Source organism: Pseudorca crassidens, chromosome 17, assembly GCF_039906515.1.
Source record: "Pseudorca crassidens isolate mPseCra1 chromosome 17, mPseCra1.hap1, whole genome shotgun sequence".
Taxonomy (NCBI): Eukaryota; Metazoa; Chordata; class Mammalia; order Artiodactyla; family Delphinidae; genus Pseudorca; species Pseudorca crassidens.
Genome location: NC_090312.1, coordinates 47,188,780 through 47,213,483, shown reverse-complemented (window position 1 = coordinate 47,213,483; position 24,704 = coordinate 47,188,780). Strand labels below are relative to the sequence as shown.

Here is a 24,704-nt window from a genome sequence, read left to right as displayed (position 1 = left end):
CTGTGGTACATTCAAACACGGAATATTATTCAGTGCTAAAAAGAAATGAGCTATCAAGCCATGAGAAGACATGGAGGAAACTTAAATGCATATTACTAAGTGAAAAAGGCCAATTTGGAAAGGCTACATATTGTATGATTCCAACTATATGACATTCTGGAAAAGGCAGAGCTATGAAGACAGTAAAAGATCAGTGGTTGCTGGGAGTTGGGGAAGTGGAGGGATGAATAGGTAGAGTACAGAGGGTTTTTAGACAGTGAAAATACTCCATATGATACTATAATGATGGATATATGTCATTCTACATTTGTTCAAACCCAAAGAATGTACAATACAAAGACTGAATCCTAATGTAAACTATGGACTTTGGGTGATTATGATGTGTCAATGTAGGCTCACCGATTGTAATAAATGTGCTACTCTGGTGGGGGATATCAATAATGGGGTAGGCTATGCATGTGTGGGAGCAGTGGGAATACAGGAAGCCTGTACTTTCCTCTCCATTTTGCTGTGAACCTAAAACTGCTCTAAAAATTAAGTCTTTAAAAAAGATTTTAAAAAAATTACTAAAGCATAATGGTGATGATGAGGGGACAATGTAGGATGGGGGGGAATCTGGACAGTCACTAGAGTTAACTATCCACAGAGAGCAACATCCAATATGACAAAAATGTTTTGGTCATAAGAGTCACCATCCAGCATTTTAGAACTAATTTCCTTACATTTCCCTCCTCCCACCCCCCAGATTTCTCCTTGGAAACATACATTATCTCATACAGTAAGCTGTCATGACTAAAATTTTATTAATTAAAAAAAACTTTTATAACTGACTAAACCACAAATGCATGGGTTTTAATCTGCTAGATTACTAATGGATGTTTTAAGGCTATTTTAAAGTAGTGATTCCTAGAATCTGCAATGTCAAATGACTGAGTTATCTGCAGGTAAGAGCAGATTTAGTTGGTAGGATGGAATGCAAACCCGGGGAGTTATTGCAGTTTTCTAAATAACTGACTTTAAAATTCTGTTTATTCTACTTTTAAACACATACAGAAAATAGTGGAAACTATTTTAACTATTAATTAAATCTACAATGAGAAAATAGGTAGCACTAAAAAGTTAACAGGCATTCTAATTCATAAATAGGAAAAATTTTAATATCTCTTCATCAAACACCTTACATCCCTTTCAAGAAAATTCTTCCGTAGCTTATACTTCTTTTAGTGTAAAAGGCTTCATATATATACAAATGGGTGTTTACAAATTAGTCTACATAGTAATGTAACAACACTAGATTATTGGGCCAGTCTCAGACAAAAATAGAATGTAAATGTTTAATACATACATATGACTGAGTAAATGTGAGATTCCTACTGCTAATGACTAAAATAGCATTTTAAAATTATCTGCAGCTTTGTGTTTTTCACATTGTCATTCTTAATTTTGCCACAGATAACAGATAACAGTTAACTACAGTTTAGTTCAATGAAGAGTGAACATTTGTTATACCAAGTCACATTCCACGAGAATGATATGCAATTAGCTTTCCAGAGTTCTAACTTTTATTTGTGTGATTCTTTGATGTTTGGTTCCTCTACTAAGTGCCAAGATGGCAGAAACTGTAATGCTTTTTGGCTCATCATTATATCCTCAGGTCTATCTTGCCTGGTTCAATAAATATTTAATAAACCGGCGGTATAAAACAGAAATAAAAATTTCACCTAATAAATTAGAAGTAGACAGAAAGTAAAAACATCCCTCAATACAAATGTGAGTATTAAAATTCTGGGACTAGAAAAATGTATTTTGGTTTTCTTTTAAAAATATTGGTAAATTTGAGCCCCAATACTCAATAAGACTGATCTCGAAAGGAAAAAAACCCACCATATTATCAAGAATCGAATCAAATGTTGGAGTCATACATACATATACATATATATGATATATATATATATATATGATATATATATACATATATGATATATATAATACAGTGACAAATAATAGACCATGTTCTGGAACTTCATATACGCAGAAAAATCTTTCTCTCTTTAGTAGTATTAAGGATGAAAACAAGAAAGGAGAGACTAGTGATAAATGTGAAGAAAACATCATTAAAAAGTCAATATTTCTGAAAAATTACATTCTAGAAGTTTTAAAGCATCACTGAGGCTATAGTGATTTGACAGCTAGTAATAAAATTGGAAAACAGTAAATTAACTTGGCAGAGACCTAGGTTAGAGGCACACTGCCTGAATACAAGAATACCACAAATATAAAGTGACCTCTAACTTCTATAATGAAAAAATTAAAACATTTTTTGGCATACTTACACAGAAACTTCAAGAGCTACAAATAAAATAATTATGCTTTATTATGTAGTAACTGGTACATATTATTCACAAATTCTATAAAATATTAATCTAGAAATATTGACTTTTTCCTATGTACATTTTATAACTTTATATAAATTCTTCACATGATGTTCAATAAATTTCATCTAACTCAGAGCACATCATTTTCACTTCTGTCCCAAGATTTTCCAAATACAGAATTTTTCTGAATTCATGTATAATTCTGGCCATGGAAACTATTCCAAGCCACAATATTTCTTTGCCCAACATCTGGATAGCTGTTTATTTCATTAGTTCCAAAGGTACCTGTTCATGATTTCATGATTTTTTTTGGTGATCTCCAAAAGGTTTGAATTACATTGGCATCCACACCTTGTAAATCTGAGCTTGTATCTCCAGGAAAAAAATCTCTAGTGTGTGTTAAATTTCTTTGCTTTAAATTTTAATTGATTATTTAAGGTCAACTCTATAAGCTTCCTAAACTTTCATTTACCAAGATTGTTTCATGCTAATGTGTCTCTTGGGTCTGAGATTTTATTACAAGCTAACAAGTTAACCTATTCCTCTTTCATGGATGCTGACAGAAGACACAAGACTCCTGGGTCAGAGACAAAGCAAGCAGCAAGCCTCAGTGTGTTTGCAGCAGGTCTCCTTCCATGCCAAGTCCCCTGGGGATGACACAGAAGGTACATACCATGGGTTGTGTTACAAGAGAGGTATATACCATGGGTAGTGTTACACTGAACTTGGGAATCCACCCATTTTATAACAAGCTATAAGCAGGCCTGCTCTCTGTCCTGGGAAGGAGATATTATCTCATCCCTCCAGGTTTCTCACTGCAAACATAACCCTGAGAAATGGCCTGGGTATAGGGTAGTCAGGGCCTTTCATTCTTGGCATAACCAGCAAGTTTTGTATGATGTAAGGACTCTCTCTCCCAACAGTGTTTTCTGAAAACAATGCTGCTTGTTGTTTAAAATAAACTGAGAAAGGGAAACTCCCTTTTTCTCTTGAGGATCATTTTTTTTAACATTCAGACATATATAATATTTTAATGAACTTCCTTTATTAGAGCACAGAGTATCAAAATTAAATACTTCTTTTAAATGTAATCTAAAAATGACTTCATCTACATTGGTACTTTGATAACAGTATAGGAAAATTAGGTATCACAAACCACATCAGGTACTCTATCTTAATCCTTCACTTACTCTGTTTCGTGGTAACAGTGCAAAGATGCAGACATAACTGTACCAAAAAGGACTACACATTTTGTTAGGTAAAAATATAGTATGCCTCCTAATTTAAATTCAGGACTAGTGATAATGCTTTTACAGAACTAAAAGAACAGGTAGTTACGTAATAGAAGAGCCACCACAATTTATCTCATATCCCTTTTATAACCCATCCTACTACTATTTAATATCTTAAATTTAATCATTTAATTGAGTACGGAGTCAAATTAGTCTTCAACAAACATATCAAAATGGATCCCAATAAGTATAGCAATCTATTTAGGCAAAAAACTACGTATTTTAAAATAGTATTAAAAACTTGATTATCAGTTGCCATCATCAAACATGAACTAATGTAATAGTCTTTCCTGGTTAACACTGAATTAGGAGTTAGTGAACAATCTTAGAGTAGGGATGTTTTATTATAGTCATCTAAGTTAATACAATCGCAAATTGAAGCCAGAAAAAAACTATGCCTAACCTAAAGTAAAAACAACAAAAAACCAAAAAACCAAGGTTAAATACACCTGAGAATCTGAACAAATAAGCAAGAATCAATGACTAATTCTAAAAACTCTAAGACCATAAAACATATCACCAGTAGTAAAAATTCAGACCCCTCCACTCTTAAGTAATCTAGAATTAACAATGGTTTATTATCTGTAACAAGAGTCATTATTTATAGGATTTATCAACTTTTCTAGGGAGGGTCATAAATAGGCTTCAGGGAAAAATGTAATTCTGTTGAAATACTATGTAAGTTGGTAGTAAGTGAAGTTTCTAGAGGAGAGACCAGTGCTTTCATTTTCTCACAGCGGGTCTAGGACTCAAAAAAGGTTAAGAATCATCTATTTTAAAATCTCGAGAATTCCCTGGTGGTCCAGTGGTTAGGACTCTGCATTTTCACTGCCAAGGGCCCAGGTTCAATCCCTGGTCAGGGAACGCAGATCCCACAAGCCACTTGGTGTGGCCAAAAAATAAATAAAATAAAATCTGAAGATCTCTTTCCAGAGGAAAGCATATTTTCCGTTAACCAGATTATAAAATACACGAAACCTCCCAAATGAAAATGAAAAACAAAGAGAAAAATCTGATATTCAGTTACTTTTAAAAGCAAATACATATTATCAGGTATAAATAGTTCCTAAAAATATATGTACTGGGCAAATTAGCTTATAATAGCTAGTAATATTTTTAAATTGGTAATAAAATACTTAGCTTGAATAGGTAATACTTAACTTAAATTGGGTAATAAAATACTTAATTTGCATAGAATTTTAGATTTTTAAAACGTTCTCAAATCTGTTATGCCATATAGACTATAAGCTACTGACATACATTTTAAGCAAGCATGTTCTTATGTTGACTAAAAACACCCACCGTTTTACAGTCACCAGTATTTTAACCATGCAATCTAAAAAGAAAAATCACAAATATCTTCCTCCTCAACCATAGCTTATATTACTGCAAACATTACTAATACAATACATACAGTGGATAGATCCTTTAGTCTGGTGGTTCACAAATTTAGCAGAGCATCCAAAAAATTAAATAATCAAGCTACTATGAATCTTCCCAGATATTGCAATTAGCTACACTTCTTTTAATAAGCACCTATTATGATGCCAGGCAATATGCTCAGACTTTATGTATGCCACTAGTTAAGATAAATAATACTTATACTAATACTAATAATACTGAATACTTAGACACTCAGCAGGACAGGTATTAGTCTCATTTTTCAAAGGAGGTAACTGACACTTAGAAGAAATCAGCTCAATTCCCAAGGCCACAGCGCTGTTAATATTCTGGCCCAGGACTCTGAGGCTCCACAACAGGGATGCTGCACCACACAATTCCTGGTGTCCTGCATGCATGATGCCCAGCATTGGCATGTGTGCTCTACTGATTTCACCTCTATGCTATTACTGTCCTTCAATATTTTCCTTTTAATATTGGCACATATGTAACATGTGTTTCACAGAGATAAGAACAATCAACAAAGAACTGGGAAACTTTCTTCACATACTAACAAGAAAACTTCATTAATAATACTGAACTGTAACATTACATCCTGAAATAGTCAATAAAGAGGGAATTAACCTAAATAAAACCAGTGCTATCATATTTTGTATGTCATATTTTATTATATTTAAAATAAGCAATATACCTTTCAATTTCTGGAGGCTGTTTCTTGGACTGAACTGTTTTAAGAAATTCAGTAAAATATTCTGGTTTTACAATCGGACGCCCACAAATGAGTGCACATATTGTCTAAAAAGAAGAAAACATGTGAATACATATACTCACACCCTAGTTTTTTTAAAGATGTAAGTTATAGACTACAAAGAGGCTGTTCTATTCTGTTTTTCCTCCTGTCTCTCTAAATTTATAAAGGAGACACAATCTATAAAACAGAAGTCAGTACTGGTCACTGCCTAGTTTTAGTATAAAAATCCCTGTATAATCACTTGATTATTAGAAGCTACCAATTACAATACAGGGGGGGACAGATTGGGAGTTTGGGATTGACATATACACAATGCTATATTTAAAATAGATAACCAATGAGGACCTACTGTATAGCACAGGGGACTCTGCTTGATATTCTGTAATAACCTAAATGGGAAAAGAATTTGAAAAAGAATAGATACATGTGTATGTATAACTGAATCACTTTGCTGTACACCTGAAACTAACAAGGTTGTTAATCAGCTATACTCCAATATAAAATAAAAATTAAAAATAAACAAACTGTGGTAACTACAACTCATGTAAGTCAGAATCCTGCAAAGCAAAGGCCTATATGCTAAAATAGCAATAAGACTGTTGAAATAACAAATAAATGTAACATACAGGCAAGTAGCAATAAACAATAAACAATCATTATTAAAGGTGAAAAAAAAGAAGTTACCAATTACAATATTAATTTAAAAACTGCCTGGGGAGGGCAGAACAACATAACATAAAATACAAGTCAATTTAAAAATGTATACCATTTTAAAAACATTAAAATGTACATCTTAGAATTAAGGAAATGTAATGTCTGCCCTAGAGAAGACAGTAACAAGAGATAAACATGAGAGACTTCTTTCACCTTAATTGCCTTTCAAACTGATTTTAATTATGGAATAAAGTCTTTTTAAGAAAGTAAATAAAGGAATAACTCTTTAGTGTTGGACAAAAGCTGAAAATAAGTATATACAGATGGAGTGGGGGAAGAAACTTCAACTAGCAAGTGAATTAAACTATAAGCCTCAAATAAGATGTATCCACAAAATTTGAGACAGATTAAAATATACCATCACTGGCAATGAAAATAAGATTCAGCATAATTCCAGGAAATAATACAACTAAAGAATTGGTAAGAATGCTTCTAATAAACATGGGAAATTACCTAAATGTGAGCAAGCAATTTAGGGTATCTCTCAAGAATGAAATCTGAAAGTTATGAACCTCAAATATGAATGAAATAATTGACTTCTTGCATGAAGCAGTAATGTGCAATTCAACACTGGACTGAGTAAACTCCAATACATGTGATCCTGGGCAAAGGATTCAATTGCTCCATGCCTCAGTTTCCTCTTCAGAAAATAAAAACTGAACTGAATGCTCTTTAGGTTACCTTTTGGTTCTAACATTCAACAATTTTAAAAACATAAACTAACCTGTATTTTTGGAAAATTTACTAAAAAAATAATATAATGACAAATATTTTTTGCACACGATTGATCATAAATATTGAAAAAGGAGTATTGCTCTGCAAGCCTTTGTTGGTATATATACAGTACTCTCTAATATCCAGGGACTGGGTGGCCATTAGCATCCTAGTCACTGGAATACTGTGTACTATGGTAAATGGATCCTAGTTTCCAGGTCTGTCACAGACTCAGTAAAATATCTTTCAAGACAATCTAACTGCCTTTGCTCTTATTTCATACCCACCAAGCAATGGCATGATTACCTATTCCATTTCTCAGGTACCTTGGTATCTTCAAGAGGACCATGTTGGAGTCTACATGTAAATATTCTGGTCACTATAAAGATACATCCCTACTATAAACTAATAAATGGACATTTTGAATTATGAATCTATTATTTGGGTTTATTAGCATAAATTACTATTCAGGAGGCTAATCACTCTGTTGAATTTATAAATCAATTTCATAAACTTACAAAGATGAAACAATTTTTGATCCAAGTTTAACATGAGGTTCAATTTGAACAGCAAGCCTTTCTCTATGACACCTATTTAGGTATAAGACACATATTCTAATTTAATTAATTATATATTAAAGGATTTTTGTATCATTGAATAAAGGAATCTACTGTTGCTTTTCACTATAGATATTAACCTAAAACAATCTCACATATCTATAGTCAACCTGCTGAAGGAGACGAATCACCTCCCAAAATCATTCTTCAATTAGTTTTGGATTAACCAAATCTGAAGATGATGCAAAGTCTGAAACATCCCAAAATATATCACTGCTTTGACAAATAACATATATCTACATATCTCTAGATTGTGACAATACATTAAGGTAATATTGTAAGAACGTAAAGTCTTTGTGATTAGGGTCTAAAGCCAAATAAGAACTAAAGAAAAGAGCATGAAAATATGAGATGGTATCAGAGACTGGAGGAAGGAAAGACATGAACTGCTAACTTTGAAGATTGGCAGTTGATCTCTAATTGCTTTGCTTTTAGACTGAAAACACAAACTATAGGCTGTAATAACTTCTTGGTGAAAGGATAATATAAATCATTTAAATGCTAAATCAATATCTGAAATATAATTTAATGTGCTTTTGCTTGCCCCATTCTAGCCTATACGGTAGATATGGGATTCATTGGCATATATACATCTACAACTAACAGTTCTGATAGTTTTAAAGCAAGTGACTTTTAAAACATCCGTGTATAGTGGGTAAAGGAATAAACTTAAATTCAGAGAACTTACTTTAACATAACAACAAGAACTTACTTTAACATTCAACTTACTTTAATGGTAACTTTAACTGATGTCATGACAAGGTGAGTACATTCCTCTGTCCAATTGTTTACAGTAAGTCCTCCAAGTTGCAATACAGCTTGACTTAAAGCAGTTTGCCCAGAGACATCTAAACAAGAAGAGCACGCAACCAAAGGTTCATACTCTACTCTGTAAATGAGAATAAGTTACACAAAGTTATCATAGTTATAGAGATGGCAACTTATGGTACTTTAAACTTTAAGCTCACATCATATGCTGTTATTTTAATTTTTATTAAATTAGTTACTAAACTTTCTAACTTATGAAATTATCACTTCCTAAGTCTTAAGTCGCAATTAAGAAAAAAACAGTGATCAAAGTTTAACATTATACTTTGACCTATGCAGAATCAAACAAAAGTAGCTCCCATCAAGGTTCTTAGGGCCCACTCAAACTCTCATTCACTCTTTTCACTATCTATGATTAATAAAATGCACTAACCACGTGTGGTGCAAAGTTCACCACTGTCCTAAGTAGGAACTAAATAGACTGGTCCCAATTCATTATCCATAAATATCCTTTTCCTTTAGAATCTGATTGGTACAAAATAAAGCTGTCCATTTTAATATCAATTTAAAAATTCTTACCTAAATTTACTTTCAAACACTCCAAAGGTAACTCTATCCCCTGTCTTCAAAATTCGGGAAAGGCCATTCTGCATTTTTTCCTCATTAACAAAGGTACCATACTTAGAATTATCTTTTATTGTCAATATAGGGATTTCATCTGTTTGACTCTGAAAAAAAAATCAATACATAATTTAAAGTCTCTTACTGCTCAGTAAATACTATTCCTAAGGGGAAAGGTTTCAAAACAAAAGGTTGATAACTTCTGGAATAGGTGATAGGTGGCTAACCTCCCAACACAGTAGGCAATAGAGTTATTGTTTTGGTTGCAAGCAAAGAATGATCACTCAACTAGCAATTAAGAGAAAAATGTCAATTCCAGAATCACTCCTCTTAGAACATACATTTTCTTTATTTTTGTAAGTCAGGGGAGATTTTCCTGACCCCTCATAATTTGAGAATTGTTTGCTTTTGTACAGGCTGTTTCATGTATAACATGACAGCTTCATTCCTAAGGTTTTTGTTTTTTTTTAAATTATCAAAATCACATAGTAAAAATCAGTCCAATGCAAAAAGGCTAGAGTGTCTGACTTGCAGTAACAATTTTTTTCTTTAGTATTTTCAACAATGTTTTTCTATACCTAAAAGAATACAGACACAAAACCTAAATATTACTGAACAGATCCAGTATTTGCCAACATGCAGTCTTTGCTCAAAATAATGGCTTTTCTTCCTTAATTACCACCAGCATTACCATGAGCACAGCTATTTGTATATATTTATATTACTTTTACAATCTACCTTTATTATTAAAACAACCAACACACCAAAACAAACTCAAAGCCATTCAAAGGAGCTGTGGGGCATATACAACAGCTGTTTTCCCTAGTAAAGCAATCAATTTCCCTTGTGAAAACCTAAGATATACAGGAAACACCAGTGTTCATATGGCTGCATTAACTCATTAAAGCAGGAGTCACGATGGTCTATTCACTGTTCTATTCCCAGGCTTTGGCACAGTGACTGACACACAGTAAGCACTCAATAAATGTTCAAGTAAATAAATAGAAATATGTTCTACTTCCCCTGAGTTTCTAAATCACTAAAACAAATAGTAAAATACTGAAACAGAAACTTCAAATCTTAAATAAACAAATATCACCAGTACCACTGCCCAAACGTCCTTAATTTTGTTAACATTTAAAGAAAACTAACAGCTTTATAAAAAAGTCTCCCAAACTCTCTTACATATACACCAAGGTAAACTTTTGTGATTTCAATCCTCTTACTGTCAGCTAGTGAAATAAAATTAGTAACTTACCAGGTTAGTTACAGAAAAGTTAACAGTTAATACAGCATGATTTCGGCTGATTGACCGATCATCTTCAATTAGAATGCCACAGTTTTTCCTTCCAACAATGTACTCAACACCAGCCAAAAGTCTGTATGGTTCTAAGAGAATTTTTTTAAAAAGTAAATTAACAGGTACACACATACATAAACATGTATTTAAGATATACATATGGCAAATATTTAAACATTTTTATTTTGCTATTTAAAGGCTAATAATCAACTTTACATAAATCAAACTTGTGTTTTCCAGTAAAGCCTCACTGAAGGAGGCAAATCTAAATAGATAGAAAGCTCTACCATTTTTCTAACAGGAAAACAATTTTGTCAATGCTTGCCCAAATTAACTTATAATTTAATGCATTACCAAATAAAATCACAACACTATGTTTGGAGCTTGATAAGCAAATTCAAAATTCCATCAGGAAAATATAATGTGAAAAACTGTCCAGAAAAATGTGAATATTTTGGGAACTTCCTCTACCAGGTGGTAAAATATGCCAAAGTGAAAGCAGTTAAAAAGTATGGTATTGGATCAAGAGTAAAAAATATAGATCAATGCAAGAAAAGTCCAGACCAGATTCAAGTGCATAATTTGGGGATTTTTTTTTTTTATGTTAAAGGTAGCTTTTAGAACAACGTGAAAAGGTTATTAGTTTAAAAAAAATTTGGAAATCACAAATTGTTGGAAGAACAGCATGTACGTTGAAGACTTGTAGAGTTTAGTCTGGTACCACTGGAGTGGTAGAGTGATTAGGGCAAATAAACTAGACAAGTAGAAAGGAGTCCAGGTAAACCTTGACGAGACCTGGATTATATTTTATTAATCAGATTCTTAACCTAGAGTGGACTCTTTCAACAAAAATCTTTTGTGTTGGTTTCCCTACATTTTTCTTAGAAGGATGGAACCCCATAGCCTCCATCTGATTCCGAAAAGAGTTCAAGATCCCCCAAAAGTTAAGAATGCCACCCACTGGCACTAGGGGCATTTTTCTTCTGCTGCCTCCTTAAAGGAACTCAAAGAGCCAGCCACAGGCTACAACTGTTTCTGGAAACTGTTCCTACTGTGTTACACCTCACAATGCTCCAAGTCCACAGTGAAACTTGATCTTTGAGTCTCTATACTTTTTAGTATCTACAGTATTATTACAGTATTTATTTTCCTTACCATTAGTTTGCCCTCTCCATACTTCCTTACACTGTCAGTCCATTTAGCCTCTACGTAGATCTTTTCTTCACTCATAATGTAAACTTCCGGAGGGCAAGGCCAATCATAGGCTACAACTGCTTATCTATCAACTAATAAGTGCTTACATATATTAGGCAACCAATTTACATGCAATTACCATTTTCCGCTGCTAGAAATGCAGAAAAAAATTTTTTCAGTTGTTGTGATGACAAAACGGTAAAAGGCTCCGAAACGAAACCAAAATTATGCTTTCCTGTAGCTGCCATTTACACAAGTCATCTCCGTGGCTCCTCACAATGCGCTCAAGACAGAGTCATAGAGTCTTCCAGACTGTTAACTTATTCTGGATGTTTCCTCAAAAGCTTAAAACGCTAGATGTCGTAACATATACCCGGCCAAGACTCAATCCGGAAGACCATTTAAGCCCAGGTCAGAGCTAGTCCCGCCAGAGAAGTTGGTCCCAACCACGGAGAACCTGGCGGTAGACCGGGAGGAAAGGACCCGGCGGTCACTAAACGGCCCAGCGTCGCATGCCTCCTCCCCCCGTCAGACCAAAGCCTGGTTCGCAAGCACTGCGCACCCGCCGAGAAAGACTACGCAGTCCCCACACAACAAATGCGCGGCTTTCGCACCAGCTTTCGCAGTCTCCCTGGGCGAGAACGGTCCGAAAGTAACCATCCGCAAACCCTCTGCCCACCGCATCTGCTCCCGGGAAATCGGTCCCCGGACATCTCCCTACCGCCCTTACCTCGGGCAGGGCCCGCAGCTGGGAGCAACTTCCACATGGCCTGGAACACAAGGGTCTGGCCGATGCGCGACAGCGTAACCGCGGCTGCCCGACGTGCGCGGCCGCAGCGCCTGCGATTGGCGCAGACTCCGGGACGTGCGCGCTCCTGGAAGCCACACCTGCCTAAGAAGAGGAGGGATAGACAGAAGTGCGGCGTTGGCGCCTAGTCGCCACCCTGGGGTTAGGAAAGGAATAGCGTAATGTGTATTGAAATGTGCTGTCTTAAAAGGATCCCATTTTAAGGTGTTCAATGAATACAAGATTATCGATTTCTTTTCTGATTGTGAATGGAAATGATTTTAAAAATCAGCTTCAAAGCAACGTAAGGAAACTTTCTAATTAAAGATATTAACGTAGTGACCAGTTACGTATTTCCATGCATTTGCAATTGCTTAAATTGCGGTCATTCCTTCGTATGGATCCTAATGATTGTGATAATTATGGTGAAGATAAGTATTTCACTCCAATTATTTTTACTCTTCTCCAAGCTCAGATAAAGTTCTCCTAATTTCTCTGTTTCATAATGTTGCACTTTCATCTAATCAGTAGCTAAGTACTGGGGAGTCTATCCGTCCTTTCCATTTCTACTTGTACCAAGCTGGTGCAAGCTCTTCTCTTAATGCTATAGTAGCTTCCTAATCCTTCACCATCCACCTCCTGCACTAATCCATCCTACAGTCTACACACTACAAAGTAAACACCCTAGAGTACACTTCTGATGTGTAATAATTCACATAATTTTTGGTTTTCAAAAGCATTCTGAAATGAGAAGGAAGAAAGATGTCACTTCAAAAGGCTGGTTTATGAAAGGCTCTGTTATGAACATAGATGCAAAAATCTTATACACAAAATTAGTGAATTGAATCAGGTGGTATATAAAAAGGATAATCATGACTAAGTGGGGCTTATTCCAGAAATAGAAGGGTGGGTGTTAACCGGGGGAAAAAAATAAATGTAATTCACCAGAATAACAGGAAAAAGGGAGCAAAATAATGATCATCTTGGTAGCTGCAGTAAAATCCTTCGATAAAATTCCACATTCATCCATTTATTCTCAGCAAAATTGGAATGAAGGGAACATTCTTGATCAGATAAAAGGCATCTACCAAATAACTGCTGCTTACATTATACTTAAGGTAAATTATTTCATGTTTCCCCCTGACATCAGGAATGAAATAAGGACATATTTGCTCTTACCATTTATTTTAAACATGGTTTCGGATGTTCTAAGCAATGTAAAAGGGAGAAAGAAAAGGCATATGGATTGGAAAGGAAGAAATAACAGTCATTATTCACAAATAACATGATCATGTACATTGAAAATCTAAAAGAACTGAAAAGTATATTTAATAAGGTCACTGAACACAATGTCTAAAAAATTCAGTTGTATACCTTTATTCCAGAAAATAAATAGAATGTGACATTTAAATAGCTAATTATAGTAGCACCAACAGTCATCAAATACCTTATAAGAAATCTATCAAAAGATGTGACACAAAACATTATTGACTGCAAAAAACTACTGACAGAAATGAAAATAAGTTCTAAATAAATTCAGTATAGTATACCATGTTCGTGGATTAAGATGCCATTTCTCACAAAATTGATCTTTCTATACAATGAAAAATGAATTTAAAAAGTCCCAATTTTTTGAGTGGAAATTGATAAGCAGTTTTTTAAATCTATATGGAAATGCAAAGGCTGAGAATAGTCAAGGAAATTTTGAAGAAGAATAAAGCTGGAGTGCTTACAACTACCAAGTATCAGGATGTATTTATAAAGTTATATTGTCAGTGTTCTGTTGACACGAGGATAAAAAATAGGCAACTGTGTCAAAATAGACCTAACCCATGTTAGGTCAACCATGTTGATCTGCATATGTAATTTGATTTTTCAAAAGTGATATTACAGATCAATGGAAGAAAGTTCTTCCTTTTTCAGTAAATGGTCCTAGGGTTATTAGTTAACACTACAAAAGAAATGAAGACTGACCCCATACTTCACACACATACAAACTTTCAAATATACAAAACAGTATTGTTAGCTTATAGTCATGTTGTACATCACAACTGGAAATTTCTATATTGTTTTTTATTTACTATCTTGCCTGTGCAATTTCAGAGGCTCCCCATTGGCCTTTCCCGCTTTGATAGCTCTTATTCCGTAGGCCAAAGAACTGTACTAATGTGGATGCTTTACTAACTACCAAATATGTCCTTTTCAATTATATATTTGGGAACTGTGGAAATGACCACCAGATAGGTCCCTGTGCTCAGTGGATGTACTTCTTCCACACCTGGGCAAAAATTTCATTTATTATCTGGCTCCTATCTACCTCTAACTGCGGGCCATAATAATTCTTTGTGTTCCTGGGTGTCAATAATGATTGTGTCCAACAATCCTCAAAATGTTTGAGCATTCCCTCTTCCTCAGTGTATGGTTTCCCGAGGGAATGGCCATAGGTCCTTTTGAGGAAGGACTGAGGGTGGGGTGGGCATGGACGGGGAAATCATTACCATATATTCTCACCAAAGTGTTACAGGGTGCTTCCTCCTGGCAATCCTGCCTCTCCTTCAGTAAATGGGTTCTGGATTGGTAAACTGGCTCAAGTTAGAAAACTGGGTAAGAGACTGACTTTTTATTGAGACGGCTGCTTTCAGCCTTATGTCACCCATCCTTGATTTCTTGTCGTTGTATAGATTGAGCATGCCCTTGTTAGCTAACCTCTATCTTTCCCCCTAGGGATGCCGTATTCTATTAATCATCTTCAGAGGTCAGGATCTCTGACTGTCACTCCTATTTTGCCACTCATTTGGATACGTGTAGTGGTACCTTTCTGATGGTGAAGTGCTGCCACCTGGCTTCTACTGTTTCAGGATTCTGTTAGCCTTGTTGTTTATATGTGAACCCAGTTCTGTAACAACATCTTTTATCACTCCCCATGACCTACGAGGAGAGCCACCACTGAGCTTCTCAGTGATGCTGGTGCCCCTCTCACCAGAGAATTCCTAGTCACTTTGATAAATAGAGCATCTGTATTGGAATACTGGCATGCCTACTTCTCTGAGCATTTTGCTCCTTACATCTTCCATCTGCCATGACAATTCTTCCATTTCTACTTCTCTTCGTGTGGGCCACCACTTTCTTCAAGCTTCTAAGAGCCATCATGGAAGAATGATAGTCATATTTCCTAGGGTCCTTGATAGTATTAAATCCTCTCTCCCTGGAGAGTGCTGCCAAATCAATAAACTCTCCCTTGTGCAAATTTATTTTCCATCTGCTCCCTGTTTAGCAATTTCAGAATACAGTCTCATAAGCACTCTTCTTGTTCCTGCTGGTACATGTTGGTGAGGTCCTGCAGCTCCATCACTATAAAGTCACTTTTTCCCTTTTCAGAGCAAGTCCTTCCCTAGCTGGCTTTTGCTATAACTTTTTCCTGTTTATGTCTGATTACCAGAAGGACAGATTGAGTAGTCTCAGAGTGATTAAGGAAAACTTAACTGTTGCTTGGCAACAATATATGTCTGTTAATCAGAGTTGAGAAATATTAAACAGATGGGACACAATGCGGGTAGAATTTAAGATTGGTAGCAAATTGGTCTGCTCATTGTTCCATGCTCCTTGCTTCGTGTAGTTTGCTGGCATCTCCTCTTACCTCTGTTCTGTTATAAACAAACTCTCTTAGATCTTTAAAGTCTTCATGGAAAATTCCCTCTACATCTTGCCTTAAATGAAACATGGCTCTCTCCCTAGGTCACAGCTTCCTTCCATGAGTTCTAGGATAGTCATTCCAATACCTCTCCCACTGACATGCACCATATTTATTGGCCAATAGAATTACTATTTCCCCCTAAACTTTCATTTCCATTTTAAGATATTCATCTTCCCTGCCTTGCAAAATCTCTTCTAGGTCAGGATTATTTCATATGACTACCCACCCTCTATACCCCTTTTATTGTTACTAACTGCAGGTATGTCCATGTCATTTGCCCATATTCATTGAGGACATTGCCATCTATGTGAGAGTTTTCTTCTCCATCCCAACTCCTGCCATCATTCTCAAGTAATTGTAAGACACAGCTGGACAACATATTCTACCAACTAGGCTCACATTTCTTTGACTTTCAGCTCCTGTGACTTTCATTTCTGCTTCAAACATACTACCCCTTTGATGGTCAGTTTTAGCTCTTTATATCACCAGAATCTTCTCCAGCTTTAATATCCAACTTTCTGACTGGAGCTGCTTGGCCTTCTCGCTTTCTTATATGTTCACTCGCATTACACCTGCTGTTTAGCTTCTTCCAGGTATCCAGCCACTTGAGCCCTCTACTTTACCCAGGTTATCTGTATCCTTCTATCCTCCATCATATGCAGGATAGACACCAGGATCTGAGCTTGAACTACTTTTACTCTTAGCTCATCTCTCAGTACTGAGAATAGCTCTCAGAATAACTTTTACTCTCCGAGCTTTCAACTCTCACTTTCAGCTCTATAGCTCACTTTTCTATGAACCCTAACAACCCCTCAGTCATGAGTCAATCATACAGTAACATTCTAGACTGAAGCTTCTGGATAAAATCTGCCTATCTTTGAAAACATGAAATGAATGCAAATTCATAAGCTCTAATATCAGTTGAACTACAGAGCATTATTCATCAGTCCCATTTCCTGTTTTTTTTTTAAATTTATTCCCTATAAACCTAAAGAGCTATTCCACAGCTTCGCAAATCTCCTCAAATCTGATCATCTCCTAGCCCCCTTCTAAGAATATGGTATCATACCTTACTGAGGAAATTGATGCAAGAACTTCCCTGCAATTTCTGTTCCTACTCTGCCTCTATCCCCATCATAAGACAAACTTCTTTTCTTTTAAAAGCTATACCTACATCTCATTCTTGCCTTCTTTTATTTTTTGGCCATGCTTCACAGTGTGTGGGATCTTAGTTCCCCAACCAGGGATCGAACCCATGGCCCCTGCATTAGAAGGTCAGAGTCTTAACCATTAGACCACCAGGGAAGTCCCTCATTCTTGCCTTCTTATCTCTTATTTCAGGGTGTGATTTGACCTTTCAGTTTGGGATCAAATTCTCCATTTGTACTTAACTTAAACCCATCTCCTCTCATTTCCACTAAGGTTTTGCTTTATGAGTTACCTCTTTATACTACATATCTTCAATTTCTTTGTTTGTTTTCTTCCCATTATCATAAAAACATTTAAAAAACTATCTTGTCTTCCCCCCAAATTCCATTAACTCTGCCATTATTTTATAACAAATGTTAAGCTAAAGCATAGGTTTAATAGAGCTAGGATTTAATTGTCTCAAGATCACAAACTAACTAAGGTAGCTCAGTCTCCTCTGACATATAAGTGGGATTAAATAATAGCTACGTTGAAGTATTATTGTTAGCATTAAATGAGATACTGTACTATGCATGGTAGATGTTAAACAAATATTAGTTCCTTTTCTTTCCTTCCTTTCTAGTTCCTTAAGGGTAGGGGCTGTGTCTAAGTCATTTCTGAGTCCCTACTGTATAAATCATTTTTATATTTCTAATATTTACCATAGTGATGGTCACAAACAGGCACATAAGTGTTTGTTGAACTTAACTGCTCATTGATGTCTTTTGAATATCTCATTGAATATCCCTCTTTCCAACCTTTACTTATATTGGAACTGTGAAGATAGATGGGGTGTGGGGGAATAAGAAGCATGTGGAGAAACAGTGTTGACTCAAGGTGTATCTTTATGATTCTGAGGATTATCTGATAATAAAGAACAATGAGTTATATTTTTTGTAGCCCAATCCTAATTCTATTTTACTAGAATTATTCTACTATAATGATTTTATATTTTTTGAGAATAAACAATTTAATTTCTATGTGACTAACTTGCTTTGTCTTTACATGGGAGTATAATAGTATATATGTTAATCTATGCATTATTAGTAACTTAATGAATTAATCTACTGGATTATAATTATCAAATTGGCTGTTTGACCAGAATTTATTTGTTAAAAAATTGGAAGTTAAAAGAATGCAAGACCCCAAGTTGCAAAATGTATGACTTGACTTTACAGAATGAGAACAAATAAGTCTACGTAATGGAAGCATGGGTTAGCTTTACTTCCAGAAGTCACTCAAGTCACCCTAAATGATTGCAAAGCACTTTAAAAATCTGAAGCTTAATAATCATCTAAAAGTGTAAATTAGATGAAGTATGTAAATATTAGAATACATAAGAGCTACTATTCTAAAGAAAGTCATATCTTATCAATTACTTTATGTTAACAGCACTTAACAATGACTTTCGTAGTACCATACCAGATGGTCTATAATAATTCTACCAAATCTCATTTATTTGTAAAATCACAGATTTTTAGACTACAAGTGATTTTAGAGATAATTTATACCAACACCCCAGTTTCATGGATGAGGAAAATAAAGCTGATAAAAATTTATTTGCACAGTAGCAGAAAGCCATTGTGCAGTAGAGTCCTGACAAGAACAAACTTCTGCTTCTCAGTGCAGCTCTCTTTGGATCCCTTCAGCTGCAACCTGGACCAAATCCTTGGAGCCCTACCCTTGAGCAATCCCTGTGTAGTGCAGCCTGGGAAGTGAACACCGGATCAGAAACTAGAAGGAGGAACATTATTAACTGTTTCTTCTTTTTCTCAGACTCAGACACATACCTTTAAGGATGTTACAGGTCACATGTTCAGTACCTCTCACCTAAAATAAGCAGGACATCTGCTATTCTCTAGTAGTGAGATAGAAGCCAGGACTTCTTAGTCACTCTAATCCTTCTTCAAGACAATACTAAACAACCCTCTGGCCATTTCTGGAAGTCATGGTTCTTTAGTACCCCACAGTCCAGGCCCAAGCCTGGTGTGACTATATGGCTTTAGTACTGGGCATTGTTGGCTTTGCTCACTGAGTGGTTTGTTGCTGGGGGGCAGGGCATGACTAAAAACAAAATCTCCTGCTACCCCAGAAAACCTCTCCACAAAGATAGAAGAGAAAGGGAACAGCTTTATTATTGAATAAGCATAAACTGGAATTACAGGTGATCTGTTAAAGAGATTGCAAAGACAGAAAGAAATGTCATCCTTCTATATAATGTTGACAAAAATTTAATCAATAGTTGAGCTAAGAAAGAAATGGGAAATTTTATTTGAGCCAACCTGAGAATTATAACCTGGGAGACAGTCTTTCAGTAAGCTCTGAGGACTTTCCACACATTAGAGGTCAAAGCACAGTTATATAAATTTTTGAGACAAAGGGTTACACATCAAATGATGTATTGACTGTTTACACAATCCAGACTGCATGTACAAAGCAAGTAGTTGGTCATTATGACCCTTTACAGGATTAAGAAGGATGGTTGTCTCCTAAGGAGGTCTGGTTAATGCAGATGCACAATACACACTAAGGGGAATGGAGAAGGCCCAAATAGGTGGAAAAAAATTTATGATCAAATTTTTGTCCTGCCATAAAATGAATTTTATTTCATCAGTTTCCCCCTTTTGATCACTAATCTTTTGAGAGAAAGCACTGAGTGATCAAATATTTGGTCCCTTGATGATAGGGTGATTGCTTATCTGCCCTGGGTCCATCATGTCCCTTGATGTCAGGTCTTAATAGCCTGGTTCTTTTTTTCCTTTTAGGGGTTGTACTAGTAAGAACTAATGTCAATTCCAAGTTGTCCAATAGGATTTACACCAATTTTATCTTGCATGTGCATTGTGCATGTTCATTAATTTATAGAGAACTATAGATGTAATCAATAATTTCAAGTTGTTTATATATCATTCTTAGTAGGAGTAGGTGATGCATAGTGTGAAAGGCAAAAAAATTATCGCTTTATGAGTTACACAAACTGTAATCAAATTGACGGTATAAGTAACAATGTCATTTAGTAAAGGTTTAAGCCAAGACCCTCCTAAACCAAACCATTTCCTTAGTATTACCCCTAAACTGGGAAGAGGATCATTCAGAGTGGCAATATGATTTTTCATATGTGTCATAAGATGAGTTACAATAAAAGACTCATCAGGTATAAAAGCACAACATTCAGTATCTATTATAGCACAAGTTCCTCCTTGGGAAGCAGTTAGAATATTGAGGACCATGTGATTCTGATCTTCATGGAGACTTCTGAATTGAGCAAGATAATGACTTGATTACTATTATTCAAAGCTTGCTGAGTAAATTTTGTTAAAGCCTCTATGTGATTAATGCCATCTTCTATTCCAAGTGATGGAACAAATATTGTAACCAAATGGTCATACTGTTGGAAAACTGATTGAATACAGAATGCTCACATTCAAGGCAGATTGGCAGGAGCTGTTTCCACCTACCTGTAGGTGACCTTGAGCCCAAGGAGGAAATACATTTGGTTCATAAACAAAAGTTTACTAAAGTAATACAGGCCTGGCTTAGCATCTTGAGTCAGCTGTCTACTTCAGATGTCATCTTCTTGTTCTGGTCTGATAGTGCTGGTCTTAAGTTAGTCAGGTGTCAGAAACAGGAGTTGCACTTCATTCAGGAGAATAAGAGGCCTGATATGGTCCCTTCCATCAGGGCTGTAAAGAATCCTTTATCTGATGTTTTTTTCAGTATGCATAATCTCCTGGTCATGGGGCATCTGATCTTCATCCAAATATAGATTACTGTGATAAGCTTCAGAAACAAACTTTACAATAATGTAACATAGCAATAAGGAGCCATTTGAGAACTGAGTCTTATGCAGTAAATACAAATAACTTCAAAGACAACAACACTAGAACTTCTTTTTAAACCACACTAGAACTTAATGTCCACCGAAACATAATCTTTTCTCTCTAAAATACAGAAAGTTTTAACAGATTACTTAAAAGGTTAAGAAACTTTACAATCTGTTATCAAAAGCAGATTAGCATCCTAAGAAAACTTTGCCCTCTTAACAGAGAAAACACCAAGTTCAGATTTTACACCATCTAACCTTTAATATTAAAATTAATTTACTCAATTAAATTTATTCTAATCTTAGCAAATCCTGACATAGAATTCTTTTCTAAAGATTCTTTCATTTTCTTTCTCACACACCTTCTACAACTTTCTATATCCATATTAATTTGTCCCTTATTTCCTTTCCCATTTAGAAATAACCAGCTTTAGGACAAAAATTACTTTCTTTTCCCTTAAGAAAACTCATTTCCAATCCTTATACCTTCTTTTTCCTTGCATACAAAGATGTTTTCCTTGTTAATTTTTAGTAGTTTTAATTACATATTTTAATTAGAATTCTTAACTTTAAAACCTTATTGTCTCAAACTAACAGGCAAGTAATTATGAACTGTTTATTTGTCATACAAGCACTTCCTGATTGGCAAACTTAGGAATATATTCTATAACCTAATTTCTTTCCTCAGTGAGGCACAATATATCTAAAGAACCCAAATATCTTTAGTTTTTCTCTAATAAGAAGACAAAGGTATGTAAACTTAGACTTGTTTAGCAATTAAAGTTCCAGTACATTATTTGGAATGATCTGGATATTCAATGAATTCCCATCATTTAACTTAATTTAGCAGTTTTAAGTTACCAAAAAATCTGCAGAAATTATTTTAAGTAGACAGTCCTTAAAAGAGAAACTATTTTAAGTATACAGAAACTATTTTAAGTAGACAGTTCTATTTTAATTAGAGAGTCCCATCATTTAAATTAATTTAGCAGTTTCAAGTTACCAAAAAATCTGGAGAAACTATTTTAAGTAGACAGTCCTAAAACATCATTATTCCTAGAGTTCACTTAAAAATCTCTTACCTCATTTATATTTAATGTACTTTAAAGTTTCATCACATCAAGTTAATGTTCTTGCTGACAAATTTTGCAACAGGAATGATAAGAACTTATTTGACTTGTAGTAAACCTAGGTACCATAAAAGTACTGATATTACACTTAATGTTGATGACTCTAAAGACACATCTATATTAATTAAAACAACACACTTAAACTTGTTTTCATTCATTAAAGTTAATCTTAGATCATGTGACACTGAAATTCATTTGGATTAGTTTCTTTTATATTTCTGAGTTTTTATATAAGCACTTAATTTCCTTTCAGCCAAGTAAATAGAGTTCTTTTATAAATTAATTTTAGCAGTACCATATATCTAAAACACACCTATGTAGATACATACAAACACACAGACACAGAGACCCCATAGTTCCTATAACAAAATTTCAGCCATGAATCAGGTACAATAATATAAAACCCACCAGTTACAAAAGAGATTGGATTCAAATTGGGTTTCTGGCAGATGGAAAAAATCAAGGTCATTTGTTTAGATGGCTAAATCCTTTTTACTATTATTTATTGAGAAGACACTTAAGATGTGTATTTGTTCTTGACAAGTCAAGTTCCAAATTAACTATCTCTCTTTTGTTTTTTTCTTTCCCTAAGAGTTACCGTCCTGAAATTTGCATTTTAAAAAGATGGCCTACATAAGAGTTCCTAGAGAAGACCAGATATATGACTTTATATCTCAAAGGCATAAGAGAGGAAATGCAAGTTCCCCTTGGGAGGAAATTTTGTTCCCTTAAAGCCAGAATTTATTTTTTCAATACTTACAAGCCACTTAAGGGGAGGTTTATCCCCACTGAGGGGATAAGTAGGGGAGGTTTGTGGAGTGGTAAAAGGATTGGTGGGCTTTGGATTGTTTCTGGAGACACACATATGGTCCCGTAAAGACTAGACTTATAAAACAAGGACAGCTGTTTTTAATTCCTCAAAGGATTGAGTGGCCACTTAAATTATATTGATGGGCTGACATACTTTTTCAGTTATGTTGGATTGTTTTCATTTCCCTCCTTTAGCTTAGGGGAGAAGGCCAAAGGAAAAAAAGAAATCCAATCAGGCCCTCAATATTAGCTATGGTTCTGTTAGACTGGTAGCTTCCCCTCTTGGTAATCCATTTACAAAAACATTCACGGATTCTCCCTGGGTTTAAAAAATTCTTTAACTATGGCCCTCAGTTTGGCCTTTGATCTGAAGAGGCTCACCTAGAGCCTCAGGTGGTCCCATTCTTAAAGGTAACCATTCAATAGTCTCTTCATAGTGGAAAGGCAATTCAGAGGATTACTAGAATGAGTACTCAAATAAAGGGGGACAGAGGGGAACAGTAATTACATCAGTCTTGAAGTCTTTTGTTTTAAGTACCTTTTATATCAATCTTTCATTAGCCTTCTACAACAAATCCTTCAATGAGGCCACTTTGGAATTTTGAAACCTGTGGGGGCTTCTGCACACCAATTAAAATAAATACAATGTTTTAAGATGAGAGGTCTCTAAAATTTTAACAGTTTAGAAGTCTTTCTAATTCAAAGAATCCAAGAAGCTAGCCCTACACGTATTTTCTCCTACTATTCTAATTTTAGAAAAGAGAAAAACTATTACCACTCTTGTTTCCAGTAGATCCTGCAGACAGAGATCCAGCAGACTGGTTGCCATGGTAAGAACTTACCTTCCACTGGCTTTCTTTAACTGTGAACACAAAGTTCAGTTTTGGAGTGCTTAAAGAACCCTATCTTGGCCATTTCAGGGTGGGATTTCCTTTAATACCCAAATAAGTAAGTACTTGCAAGTATACATAAACCCAGCTGGTATTCCCCTGGGTGGCTATCTTCCCAGGAACTGTTTGGCCTTTGAGAAACAATTTTACATTAATAATTTGGTAATCTAATTCAGATATTAGATCTGATCTGAACAACTTTCTGAGGACAGTGTGGTAGATTGGATGTGTGCTTCCTCTGAGTCTAGCTCCCCAAGGAGTTGCCTTTGGGTTGGTTCAACTCTTTTATGTGTCTCAGTTTCTCCCTCTGACAGTCTGAAACCACTGTGGGTGCTTGGAGCACTGGATGATCAGTCCTTATCTCGTGCATCTCTGGAAGAGCAGTATTTACTTAATGATTATAGTGGGGTTCTCTGTGGGGACCTCACTGCACATCGTGAGGATTGATCTTCCACTATGTTCTTAGTCACCTAAGAACACCTTGTGGCTGGAAGGAGCAAATTCCCCTTGTTCTTCAGAGCTGAATGATTCAATCTTTCATACCACTAACAAAAGTTTTGTTCTGAACATATATCAAATTGTTTTGTCAATTTAAGTCAAATTTAAAAAACCCAGCCACCTATGTGTCCCTGAAT

General features: G+C 35.3%; 1 protein-coding gene and 1 non-coding gene across 2 annotated transcripts in view; one reads left to right on the top strand and one right to left on the bottom strand.

Annotated features, from left to right (window-relative positions):
• The window catches only part of NBN (nibrin), a 45,467-nt gene extending 32,882 nt beyond the window's left edge, over positions 1–12,585 (bottom strand). The window contains 5 exon segments of the mRNA XM_067711811.1: positions 5,760–5,863; positions 8,594–8,753; positions 9,212–9,360; positions 10,512–10,642; positions 12,478–12,585. Of these exon segments, the coding sequence (XP_067567912.1) occupies positions 5,760–5,863; positions 8,594–8,753; positions 9,212–9,360; positions 10,512–10,642; positions 12,478–12,514 (581 nt within the window). The 5' untranslated portion in view covers positions 12,515–12,585.
• On the top strand, positions 4,459–4,531 carry TRNAE-UUC (transfer RNA glutamic acid (anticodon UUC)). The gene has a single exon. It is a non-coding gene; the product is annotated as a tRNA-Glu (tRNA).
• Positions 12,586–24,704: the final 12,119 nt, after the last annotated feature.